This window comes from Atta cephalotes (genome assembly GCF_000143395.1).
Source record: "Atta cephalotes unplaced genomic scaffold scaffold00035, whole genome shotgun sequence".
NCBI lineage: Eukaryota > Metazoa > Arthropoda > Insecta > Hymenoptera > Formicidae > Atta > Atta cephalotes.
In genome coordinates this window covers 1729287-1744376 of record NW_012130099.1, presented here as the reverse complement: position 1 = coordinate 1744376, position 15090 = coordinate 1729287, and the positions used below count along the sequence as shown (strand labels likewise).

Genomic DNA, 15090 nt, shown 5'->3' with positions numbered 1-15090 from the left:
CGCGGCACATCACACTCACGCGGCGGCAATCGCGCGCAACTTCACGCCGGTGGGCTCGCGCGAACGAAGCGACATAGTGCGGCGACAATGGTGACATACGGAGACGAGAGTCGAAAACGTGAAACTCGCGCATTACAGTGGGGGTGGGAAACGGCAGAAAGAAGCTTAAACTCAATAGGATGATTAGATATATCATTCTTCACTTTTATACCTCCCGATTGTTGTCATATTAGCTTGCATTAGCTAATGTCAATTAAGCAACAACCCATTGACCGATAGAAGAGATATTTTATTGCGTTACAATTGAAATAAGTATAACGATTGAAAAGTTACTTAATTATAACGTCGTTACTTTTTACAATATAATGACTTGATATAATGACTTGAATATAATGACTTGATATAATGATTTTATATTTTTTTAGAAATGATAATGCAGGAGTGGAAAATCACTTTTGAAAAAAATAATTCATAATTACTATATGCATTATTTATTTAAAAAAGTAACAGCTGTTTTTGGTAAAAGAATTCTTTTTTGTGAATTTCTTTTTTGTCTAAGATGATATGAAGATAATAGATATTGTAATAATTTAGATAAAGATAAGATGTAGCGATTTCTTCAAAATGATTATTTAAAACAAACTGTTACTTTTTCTAATAAATAATGCATATTGTAACAAATCTTTATTCAAATTATTGTTACCGATATGAAAAAATTTAAAGTCTAAATCGTTATTATAAAAAAGTAAGAGGCACACAAAAAAATTTACGCAGTAAAACGTAAGCAATAGAAAATCCAACATATTGATTTATTTATTCATATAGAATATTTATTCATATTTATTCTTATAGAAAAATGTGATCAAAATATATTCGAATTCGTCCTAAATTTCTCTGAAAATTGTCGAAATGTATAAATTCGAACAGTTACAGATAAAATGAGATACTTTCTGTCAAATTTCGGCAATACTGTCTTTATCAAAATTTGTTATTTTTTTATATTTTTCGGACAAACTATGACAAATTTTTTCCATCATGAAATTGCTTATATGTTTTATTGCAGCTTAAGTTTTTCTGACATGACCCTGATAATAATATGATAATAGCATATACAAATAAAGCGTTATTTTCCTATAGTTAAAGTATATACATACGTATAGTATAACACGCGAGGTTATTAATGTCTTCCTTATAAAAAATTTTTCATGCATGAATATATATAAATATGTGTAAACATACATAAATATTCATATACATATATAATCATATGTGAAATATGTCCACTTGTTCATACATCTCTTTTTTTTGTAAAATTACTTTTTAGTGTAATAGAAATAATTATAATATTATGAAAAACATTAAAAATAATTAAAAGAGTAATTTTCACACTATTTGTTTTAGAAAAAATCAAGTTTGAAGAAATATAAAGAAATTACTTATGTATAATTATATATAAAATTATGCATAATTGCGAGCAATTTTTTTTACATTTTTTCATACTTGTTTTTTTTTCTGAAATGAACAATGTGAGAATTATCTCTTTAATTATTTTTTATGTTTTTACATTTTTTATGTTTGCTATTATTATTTCTATTTTACATTAAAAACTAATTTTATGAAAGAAAAAAAGATGTATAAACATGTATGAACATATTTTACATAATATGATGATATATGTTTATAAATATTTATACATATTTATGCATGAAAAATTTTTTTGTTGGATTATTATGTACATATTCTGTGTATAATAATATGTGCAGAATAAGTGCATATATATCAGAAGATATTTTTTATATACACTCCGATAAGCGTTTAAATTCAAATTAAGGCATTAAAAAAATTACCGTGATAAATTGTATTATCACATAATATGTATTATATGTTTATGGTATAGTTAATAAATATATTAATTATACACGCGTAATAAATTGAAGTATAATTAATATCCCAAACAGACGTTTAAAATCTACATTTAAAAAACGTTAATTGAAACATTTTTACGTTATATAAAAATGTTAAATTATTTTTAACGTTATTATTAAATATACGTTATTAACTCGTAATAGGAAAACATATTTTTTATGATAGTAAAAAACATACAAATCTTGGGACTATATAATAGGTTTTTGTTATTTTAATTTTAAAATTTTCAATCATTTATGAAATTGCATACTTGAACTTAACATAATATAGTATGATAATATAGTATGATAATTAGTCTACATAAATAAAAAATAAGATTGTAAAATAGATTATTCCAAATAATTATTTATTATTTAAAAATTAAGAAAAAGTTTTAAGATCACCAGGATCTATATGTTTCAATTTTTCAAGATTGAATGATACGCTTTTTTAACATTTATTAAATAGTTTAATAAACATATTAAATTTTAAACATTTATTTTACAGTTTATATCTGTTAAACGTACTTTGAAAATATATGCATTGCTTGGGATTGATACTATATATATATATATATACATATATATATATAATTTATAACGCAAAATAATAAGAAGCATAAAGATTTTTGTGCATGTAAATTTACAAATGAATAGACATATAACCGTCTTGATCAGTGAGTCAGCTTAAGACACCATTATCTCTTGCAGAGATCAAATTGAACATTTTATTGGTCGTGACGCTCGTATCCTGGACTCGTCACTATGTTTTTATATGCAACCACAGGTATGTTGTATCATATATGTATATATGTGTATTATATGTAGGTGTCAATCATAGACATATGTTGTCAATATGTGCGATTTTTGGAAGCTTCTCATCATATCGAATTCTTATATATTGATCTGTTTTTTATAGTTAAACTAACTGCATTTTCAACTTTTTCTTCTCTTCAACGTTTAATTGTACTATTGTCTTTTTTATTTTAAATATGAAATATTACGCAGCAAAAAATGAGAAGCTATAATTTGTATTAAACCAAAAATACGAAAGTTGTTTTACTTAGTTCAATCGCTTCACAATATATGAACGTAAACTTTCGCACTTTAATGTAATCCAACATTCAGCTATAAAAAATTCAAATCTTATAAAAAAAAAAATAACTCATTTGCATGTTTCCAATAATAATAAATTCTATTCGATTTCTGTAATCAATGTACCATCATATTCTGCACTACATTCTATTATAATTCTATTATAATTCTAGTCTATTGACTCGATCTTATCATTATTTCTTTATAAGAATAGTTTATTTATAATTTAAAAAAGGACTAATTGAATACTCGTTTTATTTTAAGGGCAATAATCTAATCTTACAAAATTAAAAAAACGCAATAAATCTTATCTCATACATGCAGAAATCCAGATAGCGGATCTAAATGCGCAATAACAAAGACTATGTATGAAAACAAGGATAAATCGCGCAGCCTGTTGTATACAAAAATTGGTCGAAGACCACGGAAGGAGTAAATTGTAGCAAATCGCGCCACTTTTGTCGTAGACTCAACCGGAGTGAAAAGACGACAGTGTCGGATTCGGATTCCTGGCGAAACCAGTCGCGAACGTTCCGCCCATATTTGGGACACACTTTTTTTACGCGGCAAAATACGTCGCGACTGCGCAACGGTCGCGACGTCCCACACACTCCTTGAAGAATGCAGTCATATGATTCATCCGGAATGATTGTTTTTTTTTAAGACGGTTCTAACGGTTTACCATCCGAATATAATGCGCGATCCATTGATGCGCACCGGCGACTCTTTCCAATGTAAAAAAAAGAATGAAATTTGCATAGTATATATATGATATATTTAAATATTATTTAAATCGATAACAAATTATGCATAAAATCGTCCATCATAAGCCGAGCAATTTCATTTTTATTGAAATTTTCGGGAAAGACGTTGGAAGAATTAATCTCCCGGGAAAAACGTTTATATATAATTACATATAATTAAATATGTAAAATTATATATAATTACATATATAGGATTTTTCCGGGGTAATAAATTCGTAAATCAAAGACTATCAATAAGAACAAAGTTCCAGAATATTATAAAGTCAATAAAAAGATGTGTAAAATATACAATAAATCTCAAAATTATTATTATTATTGTCATTTAATTGACACTTGTTACAATGATCAATTTTAATCGATATTTAAATTCAGGTGTGGCGTTTAAAAAATTAACGATAAATGTATCAGTAGCACTTTTCGCAATGTAGTATATTATAAAACAAAGAGGCTTTTTGAAGAATAAAAAAGAAGATACAAAAACTGAGGCAAATGGACCAACATGTGATGCGGGAGCAGCCGTCGAGTTAATCGAGAACAGTTTGGCGAATGCATACGGCGGTATAGTGCTAACAACGTTCAACAGTTCAAACGGGCCAATCAGCGCGAGGTGGCGCCGCCGGCGAGCCAATAAGATGGTTGCGCCGGCAACGACTCGTTCGACCTCGGCAACTTTCGGCCGCCTTCGGTGACTCGAATACCGCACAAAGACGCCGCGCGATAAAAGCAGCGTACGAAGCGACCGGTTTGGTATAGATACACAGCGACTCGGTTCGTTCTGTCCCGTCGCGTCGGCGTCATATTTGGTGCATCTGGTTTTATTCGCATGCGAACGAGTTTACGTTCGTGATTCGTGAATCGACAGGCCCGTCATCGATTCGGACTCGAAGAGTCGAGAGAGCTGCAGCGTTTCTTATTCTGCGAGAGAAGGATAAAGAGAAGCAAGCAGGTAAATGTTTTCCCTTCGCCCTTTTTCCGTCGCAAACAAAGAGACGCTTCCGACCTTCACGCCACGATTTATTGAAGCGACGCAACGCGTCAGCACGTCTTTCTGAAGAGTTGATCTGTGAGCATAATTAGAATATTATTTCTCGTCTATCGCTTTTCATATTTGAGATGGTAAGGTTTTGTGATGCATTCCGTTATTGTTCCTTTTTGGATTATGTAAACAATAAACGACGGTTATTAATGGCTTTTAAGCGATGATGACAGGAAATCATGGCGGAACGTTTGTAAATAAAAAATGTTAGGCCTTTGTTTATTTTTATCGAGGTAGGAATTGGCATACCAGGCTGACGTAAAATTCATTGATTTGTTTTATAAGATATCTTTAATTTTTAATGTATAGACTTGTGTTTTACATATTGTGGTTATTTATTTAGTAAATTCGTTGTGGACAAAGGAATATATAGGATGTTTCAAACATCGTTTACCTTTTCTCATTTAATCAATTCATTATTAATTTAGTAACGATAAATTGACGGTATAATTGACTTAATCCTTCGTGATTTAACATTTTTTTTTCCACTGCTTTCCTGGTCCGTAACTGGGTGCTTATTATATTTTTCGAAGTGTTTTTTGGTGCTTTAAAAAATCTGAAAATATTCTGGTACACTTTCAACATTCAAGCATAATTTTACAATTATATGACTTGAAACGGTTTCACTTTTTTTGTACGTGTCTGAATTTGCGGTACAATCATTCAAAATTGATAATTCGGGATCTTCAAAGATCCAGTTGGACCAAAAATGAGTTAATTAATTAAATAATTGAAGCAAAATATTTAAATAATTACAATTTGAACGTAGAACTTATGAGAGAATAACTCTAATTAAGTTTGAAGAATTTCTATTTTCAGTCCAAGTAGATCTTAAAATATTTAATATTTGTACATCGACTGTTATAATTAATTAAACTGTTTGGTCTACATTTAAGAAATTAATTTTTTTTAAGATTAAGATATATATATGTATATATATTTTTCTCAATTCTTGTTTAGGTGCTTTTCAACAAAAATACAGATAATGCAGTTTAACACGGTGAATCATTTCATTCTTATTGTCTTCCAATGTTAAACAAAGATTAAATAATCATTGTGTTGCATTGTATCTTTTGCTGAAAATATCGTTTTAAAATTTTGGAAAAAACCATTTTTTTTTCCTACTTTCCGTGGATTTTCTCGGTCCTTCCTTAAGGATAGCAAAATTCATTGGAAAAATTTATATGTTCGTAAAATTTGCCATATTTGCTTCTTTCTGAAAAGAAAATAATTTTTTTTCTATAATTGGAAAAAAGCGGTTTTTTTAATATTATAGCTGAAAACCGTTAATTTTAAAAAGATACTTTTAATGCGAAGGAGCATGTTCAAGTAAATAATGGTAGTCACTAGATGTCGCTATAATCTATCTTGACCGTCTTATAAGATTCCTTTTCTATACCACATAACTGAACTTTTCTTTCTTTCACGGTTCACCTTTCTCCTTTTTCTTTTTATATTGAAGAAAAAGAGGCAAAATGGACTGTGCAAGAAGTTCAGAGCTGAAGTATGAAAAGAGGACACATCTTAATGTTCTTAATAATTATCTTATATCATGTTATATACATAAACTATCCAAGCATCAAGTCACATCGTTAATCATAATGACATTAAATCAGAAATAAATCAGATTGAAAAATGACTTTTAATAATCATTTTAAAGTCGTTTTTTCACATTATTTTGATATCATAATGACTCGTTCTTGAATACAGTCTGCGTCGCAGAATAAAATAATAAAAATAATAAGAAAGGATGCTTCAATCACTTTGAATCATATAGAATAAAACGTATTTTTGTAATAAAAAAATTAATAGCATAATGTGGTATTAGGACGATCTAATTATTATTTTCCTTATTTTTTATTGGAAATTCTTGTCACACTACAAAATCTTTTAGAGCTCCGACCTTTAGTGACTTGAAATGATTGTTTAAAGAAAATTTGTTCGATGATAGAAATTTTTCATACATTTACTTTTATGTAGCTAATGTAGCAATATACATATTGGGTTGTCCGGAAAGTTCGTGCTGATTTTGAAGGAAAATTGAAACGCAGAAAATTTAAATTTAGTATACATTTATTAAATTATATAGATTAGTTGGCACGGTTAATAATATACATTTAATATACATTTCGAGAATTCATAAACATTTTCACGGTTTTTACCTTCGTTATTTACCATACAATAAAAATAATTAATAAATCGTCTCAATTATGAAATAATAAATTATTTCATGAAATATAAATAAAAAATCGATACTCCAGTTTAGATTCATATCAATGTGAGACTATATTTGATTGAGATAAAAAAGAAAACATACTTGTGTAACATTTTTTTTATTGCTCTAATGTAATTACAGTTTTAATTACATTAATTAAATAATAAAGGTCTTTATGTATAAGTCGCATTTATACTAATAATAACAAAATGTTAAAACTTGTATATATTATTCAACATGAAACAAAAACTGTAGATAATAATATCTTGCATTATTAAATAATAAAGGTCTTTATGTGTAAGTCGCATTTATACTAACAATAACAAAATGTTAAAACTTGTATATATTATTCAACATGAAACAAAAACTGTAGATAATAATATCTTGCATTATTAAAAAAAATTTTTAATTAATACGTACAAGTTTAGCATAAAGCAAATCGATGATATCACGGCTGCAAGTCTTCCTTTCTATTTAAGATGCAGAAGAACTAATCGATACAGTACATAATAGGTCTTTCTTTTTATAAACTGCGCTTTCTCAGTTCCATTTATAAATTTCCTCTTTCTCTTTATTTCTACCAAATTCTCGGACGCTTATTTTGGAACTGAGAGAAGTGTAATATAATCTAAAAGAATAGTAGATATTCCAACGATGCCAGGAGTTATATTTGTAATTGAAAAGAAGAAAGTCTTGTCCTAGGAACATAAAACAGATTCATGTTTGTTCTATATACTTACTTTCCCTCGGACATGCAATGTTCTCATTTCCGGTGTTCATTTGAATATATACTTATCTAATATTTTTGTTGCAGAGATAACGCTATGGCCACCGCAACGGAATCGCCCGTTTCCAATGAATGTGAGTAACAGCCTTTTTCTTGCGTACAAACCTAATTAGTGTCTGATTGATTTCTATTTATGGAAATTTCTCAAAATTTCAAAAGTAATTATACATTTTATTTTTTCCAAAATAAAGTAGATTTGTTCTAGAAACTTGAAAGTACATTTATGAATTTTTAGAGTTTTTTTAAATCACTCCAAATACATTAAAAAAATGAACGCGAATTATTCAGATTTATACAGATAAGGGGCTAATTTTCATTGTACTGAACGTTTAAAGATATGTAAAACGATATTAAGCGATCGATAAACATGATACTGCATATTCGTTCTATATATTCAACGAATACTGATTAATGATGAAGTATACTCACAAGTATACTCAAACTTGGATCGTATTTATTGTTAAAAAACGTACATTTTTTTTATTTTTGAAAAATTCGTTAGAATTTTATTCGCTAGAATTTAGGATTATTACTAATAATTAAATCGTGTACAAGATATCCCATTTTAATTGCCGCAGGCAATGAAAAGATAAATATGGAAGGTAAATATAGAAAAACATGTTAAATAAAAGTTGTTTGGTCTAAAGAAGAATAAATAATGGCAAATAAAATTTTCAAAAAAAAAAAGATTTTTATGATCGTATGATAGTTATGGTTGTTTTTTTAAATAGCATTACAAAAATCATTAACATCCCGAAACAAATTTTTTAATTTCTGTCACCTGCTGTTTCATACATACGAGGACAACAAAGTAACAATTGTATACCAGAAAGTTATTACAATATTATCTAACACTCTGGTTTATCTTAAACGGTCAATGACCCATTGATACCCCTTGACTCGTAATGGACGAGTCTCTCATATATACATAATAAGATAAAGTTAGTACTTGTTAGTTTATGTGGATTCTTAATCCTTTAGTGTCCCTCGTTTTTTGAATGATATGCATACGAGTCTTGCGTGTATCACACCTTGGACAGTATCAGGACAAAGTTCGACAATTAGAGAAGAGAACCAAGGCGCCCGGACGATTCGGCGCCGTGCCGGAGAACACACCCTAAACGCCGCAGAGACCGGCGAGACCGGCAGGCGGCATACGGACAAGAGGTCAGAGCCCCCGGACCCCGATGGCCGCGTCCTCGTGGCTAGCGAGTAAGAATGAGCGTTGTGGAGGAAGAAGTTGCTGTGAGCCTGCACCAGACGGCTGACAACGGCAGTGGTGCACGTCGGGGACCCGTCGCCTCCGTGGCTCTCAACTTGGAATTGCTAATTGTGGATCGCGAACGATAACGCGACCTGAAAAGAAGTTTGAAGGGACTCGGTCCTTTCGCAGCTATTATTTCCTTTATGTGAAAGATTGACATGAATTTCTTGTACAATCGATTTCTTGAATCGAATAACATAAAATAAACATAAAAGTGATTACGTTTCTGAAGAGGTTTCGATTTTTGAAGTAATAATAATAATAATGTAAAGGAAGTAAAGAGCATATAAGAATCAGTTTCAAAAATATATGAAAAACAAAATGTTTATTGAATTACAGTCCATAATTATAAGTAAGCTATAAACTCGGTAATATTATATGTTTCAGCTTTTTAATCAAATCGTCTTCAGATATTCGAATAAATGCGATAATGAAATAACAGATGAACAAAAAAAAAGAAGTAGAGAAGTGTCATAAAGCAGAGTTAGATATAACGCGATGAAAAATTTGTAGACACAAATTGCTCATAAGCGATTGAAAGACCAATTGTTGAAAATTTTTCTGTTATTCGAAATGGCCGTACAATTATCCTTTGCATGATAAGATGCTCATCACAATGGCATAATAGTCAGTATAACTACATAGTAAATAAAACTTTAAAAAACTGAGTCGTCAAAAGAAATAAAAAGTATCAAATGGTCAGTCAAGACCATTTGTTAAAAATTGAAGATAACTGTTACGGCAGACAAAAAACACTGACTTAAATTATGGAATAATAATAATAATAATAATAATAATAATAATAATAATAATAATAATAATAATCTTGCTAATTAATGAAAGAGAAGAGAAAAAATGAGAAAAATATTTCTTCAATATTATAAGTGTACTTGCTCTTGAATCAAACACTTTTTCCGGTTAATCTAACGAAGAAAGCCATGGAAGGGAGGGATTATTGAATGGGATTCGCAATGAGAGAGAGAGAATTTCGTCCTTGACACAAGTTTTTATTGGGAAGAAACCAATGAAAGGGATAACTCGCGACGACAAAATTGATTTTTTCTTCGATTCTTTTGCTTGCTTTTTCTCGTTATTGCCATTTGGATGTTATTAAACTGTAACCATTGAATCGACTTGTTACATAGAGCTTATGGGATTAAGATTACTCCGACTTTCAAAAAAAAATACATCTTTTTTGTGATTGCAGTACTTAAAAGTATCATTTTTCAGTATCATTTTTTGTCACTAAAGTAAGTCACGAAAATTATCTTCAAGCGTATATGATTATTATTCTTTGTTTTGAATTATGAAACTGTGAAGATAAAGGACAAAAGATGTTGTGAAAGAATTCTAAAGAAGAATAAAGTTTTGAGGAAGAAAAAATCTTTTAAGAGCTTCTCAAAGCTTTGATTCTCAAATCTTATAATTGAAGCAGCGCGTAGAGAAAGAGGACGAGTCCAATACTTTTTGAAAATAAGTTTTTCTTCTCATTGATCTTGAAATAGTTGGATTTTCAGTGCAAATAGAGCACTTACCCTAGGCTCTTCTAAGACTTAAAGAAATTTGGAAATGAACAAAAGGATATTAGTTCAGGATTCGCAAAATTCAAGATTGAAAAAAAGGAAATGCTACATCCTTCAGAATGTAGAAGCTTTTTTCATGAAATTTTCGAATGGTTAACTAAACTTGAAAAGCTTATTAAAATGTCTAGAAGAGATTATTTTAATTGTCAGTGTTTTAACTCGCTGCTTTCGAAATTGTTTAGTATAAATTACATTTTGTTTAACATAAAGAGAGAGCATTTAAGATATTATAAATAAAGTAAATAGTAGAGCGCACTATAAAATTTTTTTATTTTAAGTGCAGAAAAGGTCTAAGTGTAAAATTTTAATTTTTAATTTTTAATAGGCAAGCGTTTCAGGAATCAGGAATTATAATATTAAATATTATATTTAAATTCTCTTAATAATAATTTTGTTAGTTTTTTCACTGAAATTAAAACTAAACAATTTTTTATTAATACTGAAAAATTATTATTTGCCCTCTTTTCTCACTCATCGATTTCTTAAATCTCTAGATGTAACATGAAAATTAAGCTACATTATATTAAATTAACATAAATTAATAATTATGTTATAATAATTATATATATTAATATTTTCATTATGTATAATTATTGTACATATATGTATATATTATACATAGAATTGATATAATTGTATATTATATTAATAATATTAAAACTAATTTACTATACGTATAAAAATTTTATATTAAAATATTTTTTTTTTCAAATTCTTGTTTTATTAAATTTGCATTAAAAATTTAATTTGATACATAGTCAGAAGTTCGTTGGTAAATAAACACATTATTTTTGGACACATAATTATTTTTTTATCGTGTGTTTTTGTGACTAGAATCAGATTATTTAAACTCCATATCACAATAGGATTGATTCAATACAGGTTTTATCTTTAATAAGATTGATCATAGAAAAAAACTTGGGCAATTTTCGATAATCAATCTTATCGAAGATAAAACCTGCATTGAATCAATTCTATTATATGGAGTTTAAATAATTTAATCCTATAGTTATCTCGAGCGATAAACTTTTAATACAATAATAGGAAACTATTAGAACATTGACAGTTATTAACTTTTTTGCCTTCACCAACTCTATTTCTAAATCGAACCATTTGACAATAAAGATGCGTTAAGTCAATGAAATTGTTGCCTTTTGTTGCTAAGACAATTAACTGGCAGTTAACTGAAGGATAAGAACCGTAATAACGTAAAAAAAGATTTTTCTTCGTTTATCGGTCTAATATAAATCTGACCATGACTTCGTCGTCATTCATCATGAAAATTTTATTCCTCATTGATTTCCACGGGTAATCGACTCGCTAGTGTTTTCTCGACTGCGTCACAACGTGCGAGTTTCAACAAAGCAGTGTCTTCGATCGTCTATCCAGTGGAAAATTTTACACAAAGCAGATCATTACATGGCCCATATTTCCCAGTCGTTCTGTCGCATTCTGTCGTATCTTAAAGGTGTGAATAATGACTTCAATTTTCTCGCAAATCTGAATTTAAAGGAATTTAAAAAAAGAAACATATCTGAGATTTTTTTCAAAATTGAATCAAGAACTTCACACAGATTTCCAAAATCTTAGATTGGTATTCATAGATTCTTATATTCAAGACAGTTTTACAGATTTCAGATATCATAGTCATAAATTAATCATATTAGCGTTTTAAGACGATATTTAAGACAGTCTTGTAATAAGAACGGACTGTAAATAGCGGTTTTAGAATTTGCAAATCTAATAGATTCAAAGATTCAAGAATTTCAAGATGTCGAAATACTCAACAATCTAATACGAGCTAGTCACTAAAAATATCAAACAGTCATTATTGATCGTTTCTATCTTTCAGGTTAATATTATGTTTTTGTATAAAAAATATAAGATTTTGAATTATGATTTTGATTTTTTAATAATTATATTCTTTATATATTATGAATATTTGAATTTCATCATTTTTTTTATTTTTTTTTTGCATAATAATTTATTCTTTTACAAGTCCTTTTAGTAAGAACTATTGGTATTTCTATAATATTAATTGAAGATAGGAAGATTGGAGGAAAACGTGAGAGTGCAAAATCAATTAGAATCCACCGTGGTATTTCCGTGTCACTCGTGGACTTTATTCAAGCGGATTTTTTTCTTCAACCGTTTTGAAAATTGAAGCCAGTCTTTCGTTAGAAGCGATGATAGATCGGAGGATTGTTGGTACATCTTCAATGAGTCGGAATGATTCGGAAAGAGGGGAAAAGAATAAGAAATAGACAGATGGTATTTTTACACTTGCACATAGGCTTTCGCATGCGTGCCTAGCGACTGGCTTCAAGCTGTACCGAGTGTCCAGAAAAAAAACAGGAGGATCTTTAAGTCGAATCTTTCACGAACGTAGAATTTCCGAAGAACAAAGACGTCTTAACATCCTGGAATCTTGAGAATTCGAAATTCTCAATGTCCAAGTACATTGGATTTTTGAGACACGTAGAAGTCAAAAATCTCAACTTCCAAGTATCTTAGACTCCTGAAAAAGTTTCTTTAAGTATAATTACATAAAAGATGTCTGCGTAACGAACTTTGAAAGAAGAATCTCAACGTCCAAAGCTCGCAAAATATCTAAATTCCAAAGTACCCCCAATTAAGTTCCCCATTTTAATTCCACGACTTCGAGCATCCCTCTGTTTGACGTTTTTTCCCCTCTTGCGCATCCATTAAGTCCTCTCTCACGTCTACGCGGTCTTCTTGCGGAACACCCCGTATAGCCAATAACACCCCTCTGTCGGTTGTTCTAGTAGTAGTGACGATAGTACGTTGGAGTTGGCTAGCTGGAAGGGTAGCTTGTCGTCGGGTAGGTTGTTGGTTGCATGATGCGGGGAAAAGCGAGGAAAAGAGGAGGAGAAGGAAAAGGAGGAGGAGGAGAGTGGTCGAATATTGAGCGACGCCGGGCGTCGCGGCGCAGCGTGTGGGCCAGTCGCCCTTCAGCCACCGCCCCAGTTACGACTTGCGAGCGACATTTCTGGCGTGCCTAACTCTTCTCTTTTCTGGTCTAGTCCTCTTCATCTCGTCCTTCCAGCCACCCGCGACTTAGTCTCGCGCGATCCCATCGTCGAGATCACCTGTCCCGAGACACCCTTCGCGAAACAACCCCCTCGTACGAATCGAAACAACAATATGCTGATCGGTCTCGTGCGCGACTCGGTACTCCAGTGCTTCTGTCACAGCTGCAAGGCCCCGTTGGGCGTCGTAGGTGAGTGAGTCCCTGTCGCGCAAGGCCCACACTACCCCTATCTATCACTGAAGCCTTCCTTCCGGTTCTCCAAGATTCATAAAGATTGGCTGCCAAAACGCTTTTAATACTCGATCTTAAAGTATTTGAAAATCAATCTATTCGATTTTTTATGACCTTAATAAGATGATCATATTTCTCAATGACCTTAATAATGTCAGTCTTCGAATAATAGGAGAAATATAGACCTTGTTTTTTTTAATTCTAAGACTCTTAGGAGCTTAAAGAAAAATATTACAATTTGTGGTAGAAATTTCGGCATTGGTTTGTCACAGAGCTTTCTCAGGGTGGAGCTCTACAAAAGTAGTCCTTCATAAAAAATCTGTAGTTGCAATCTGTTTTTGCAAAAGATTGTTAAATTGTTTTAAAGTTTCAATGAATATAAATTTTTTATTTCTGAATAATTCTTCGAAAAGCAATTTTATGATGGTTTTCTCGGCAAAGCCAATCTTTATACTGCAATTTATTTATTTTTTTTTGTATAAGATTAAGTTGTGAATTCATCGATTTTTTAGGAAGTTTATCTATTTATTCTATTATTACTAAAGTACGGAGTACGTCAATGATTCTTCACAGAACAATCATGAATTAATTTAACATTTATTGAGTCAAACTCACTTAAATAGCTTGTATGTTATTTATAGAATGTATCGAATACAGTTTCTTTTCAGAGACTTTCATCTTTGTTAAAACTTCTTATAAATAAATTTTGAAGTTAGACACCATTATAACTATTTATGGTCTTAAAGCGCAATCCTTTTTTCTTAGATTTAAATGGTATTGCTTTCTTCACGAATTTTCGTAGAATTTTCTCGATCGGGATTTTGTATTTTTTTTACATTGTCTCTTCTTAAATTCTTTAGAACAAAAACTTAATACTAAGTCTAAAACTTAATACTTATCTTTTTTCATAATTACTTTAAATTTTGGATGATTAAAGAATAAAATTTAGGAGTCCGGAAGGAAGTAAATGTGATTTTCAAGCGCCAACTACTGGACATATTCTCAGAAAAAATTCCTAAAACACACACACACACACACACACACACACACACACACACACACAACTAATTATTACTTATTTACTTACCTTACTTATTACTTAAGAACTAAACTAAACCTTAAACTAAATAGTAGAGGTACTAACAAAGTCGTACGTTAA

General features: G+C 30.2%; 1 protein-coding gene across 1 annotated transcript in view; it reads left to right on the top strand.

Moving 5' to 3' along the window:
- The first annotated feature begins 13813 nt into the window (after nt 1-13813).
- Nucleotides 13814-15090, top strand: part of LOC105621623 (stress response protein NST1) — an 11988-nt gene continuing 10711 nt past the window's right edge. The window contains exon 1 of the mRNA XM_012203091.1: nt 13814-13889. Coding sequence (XP_012058481.1) covers nt 13814-13889 — 76 coding nt within the window. The remainder of the gene's footprint in view (nt 13890-15090) is intronic.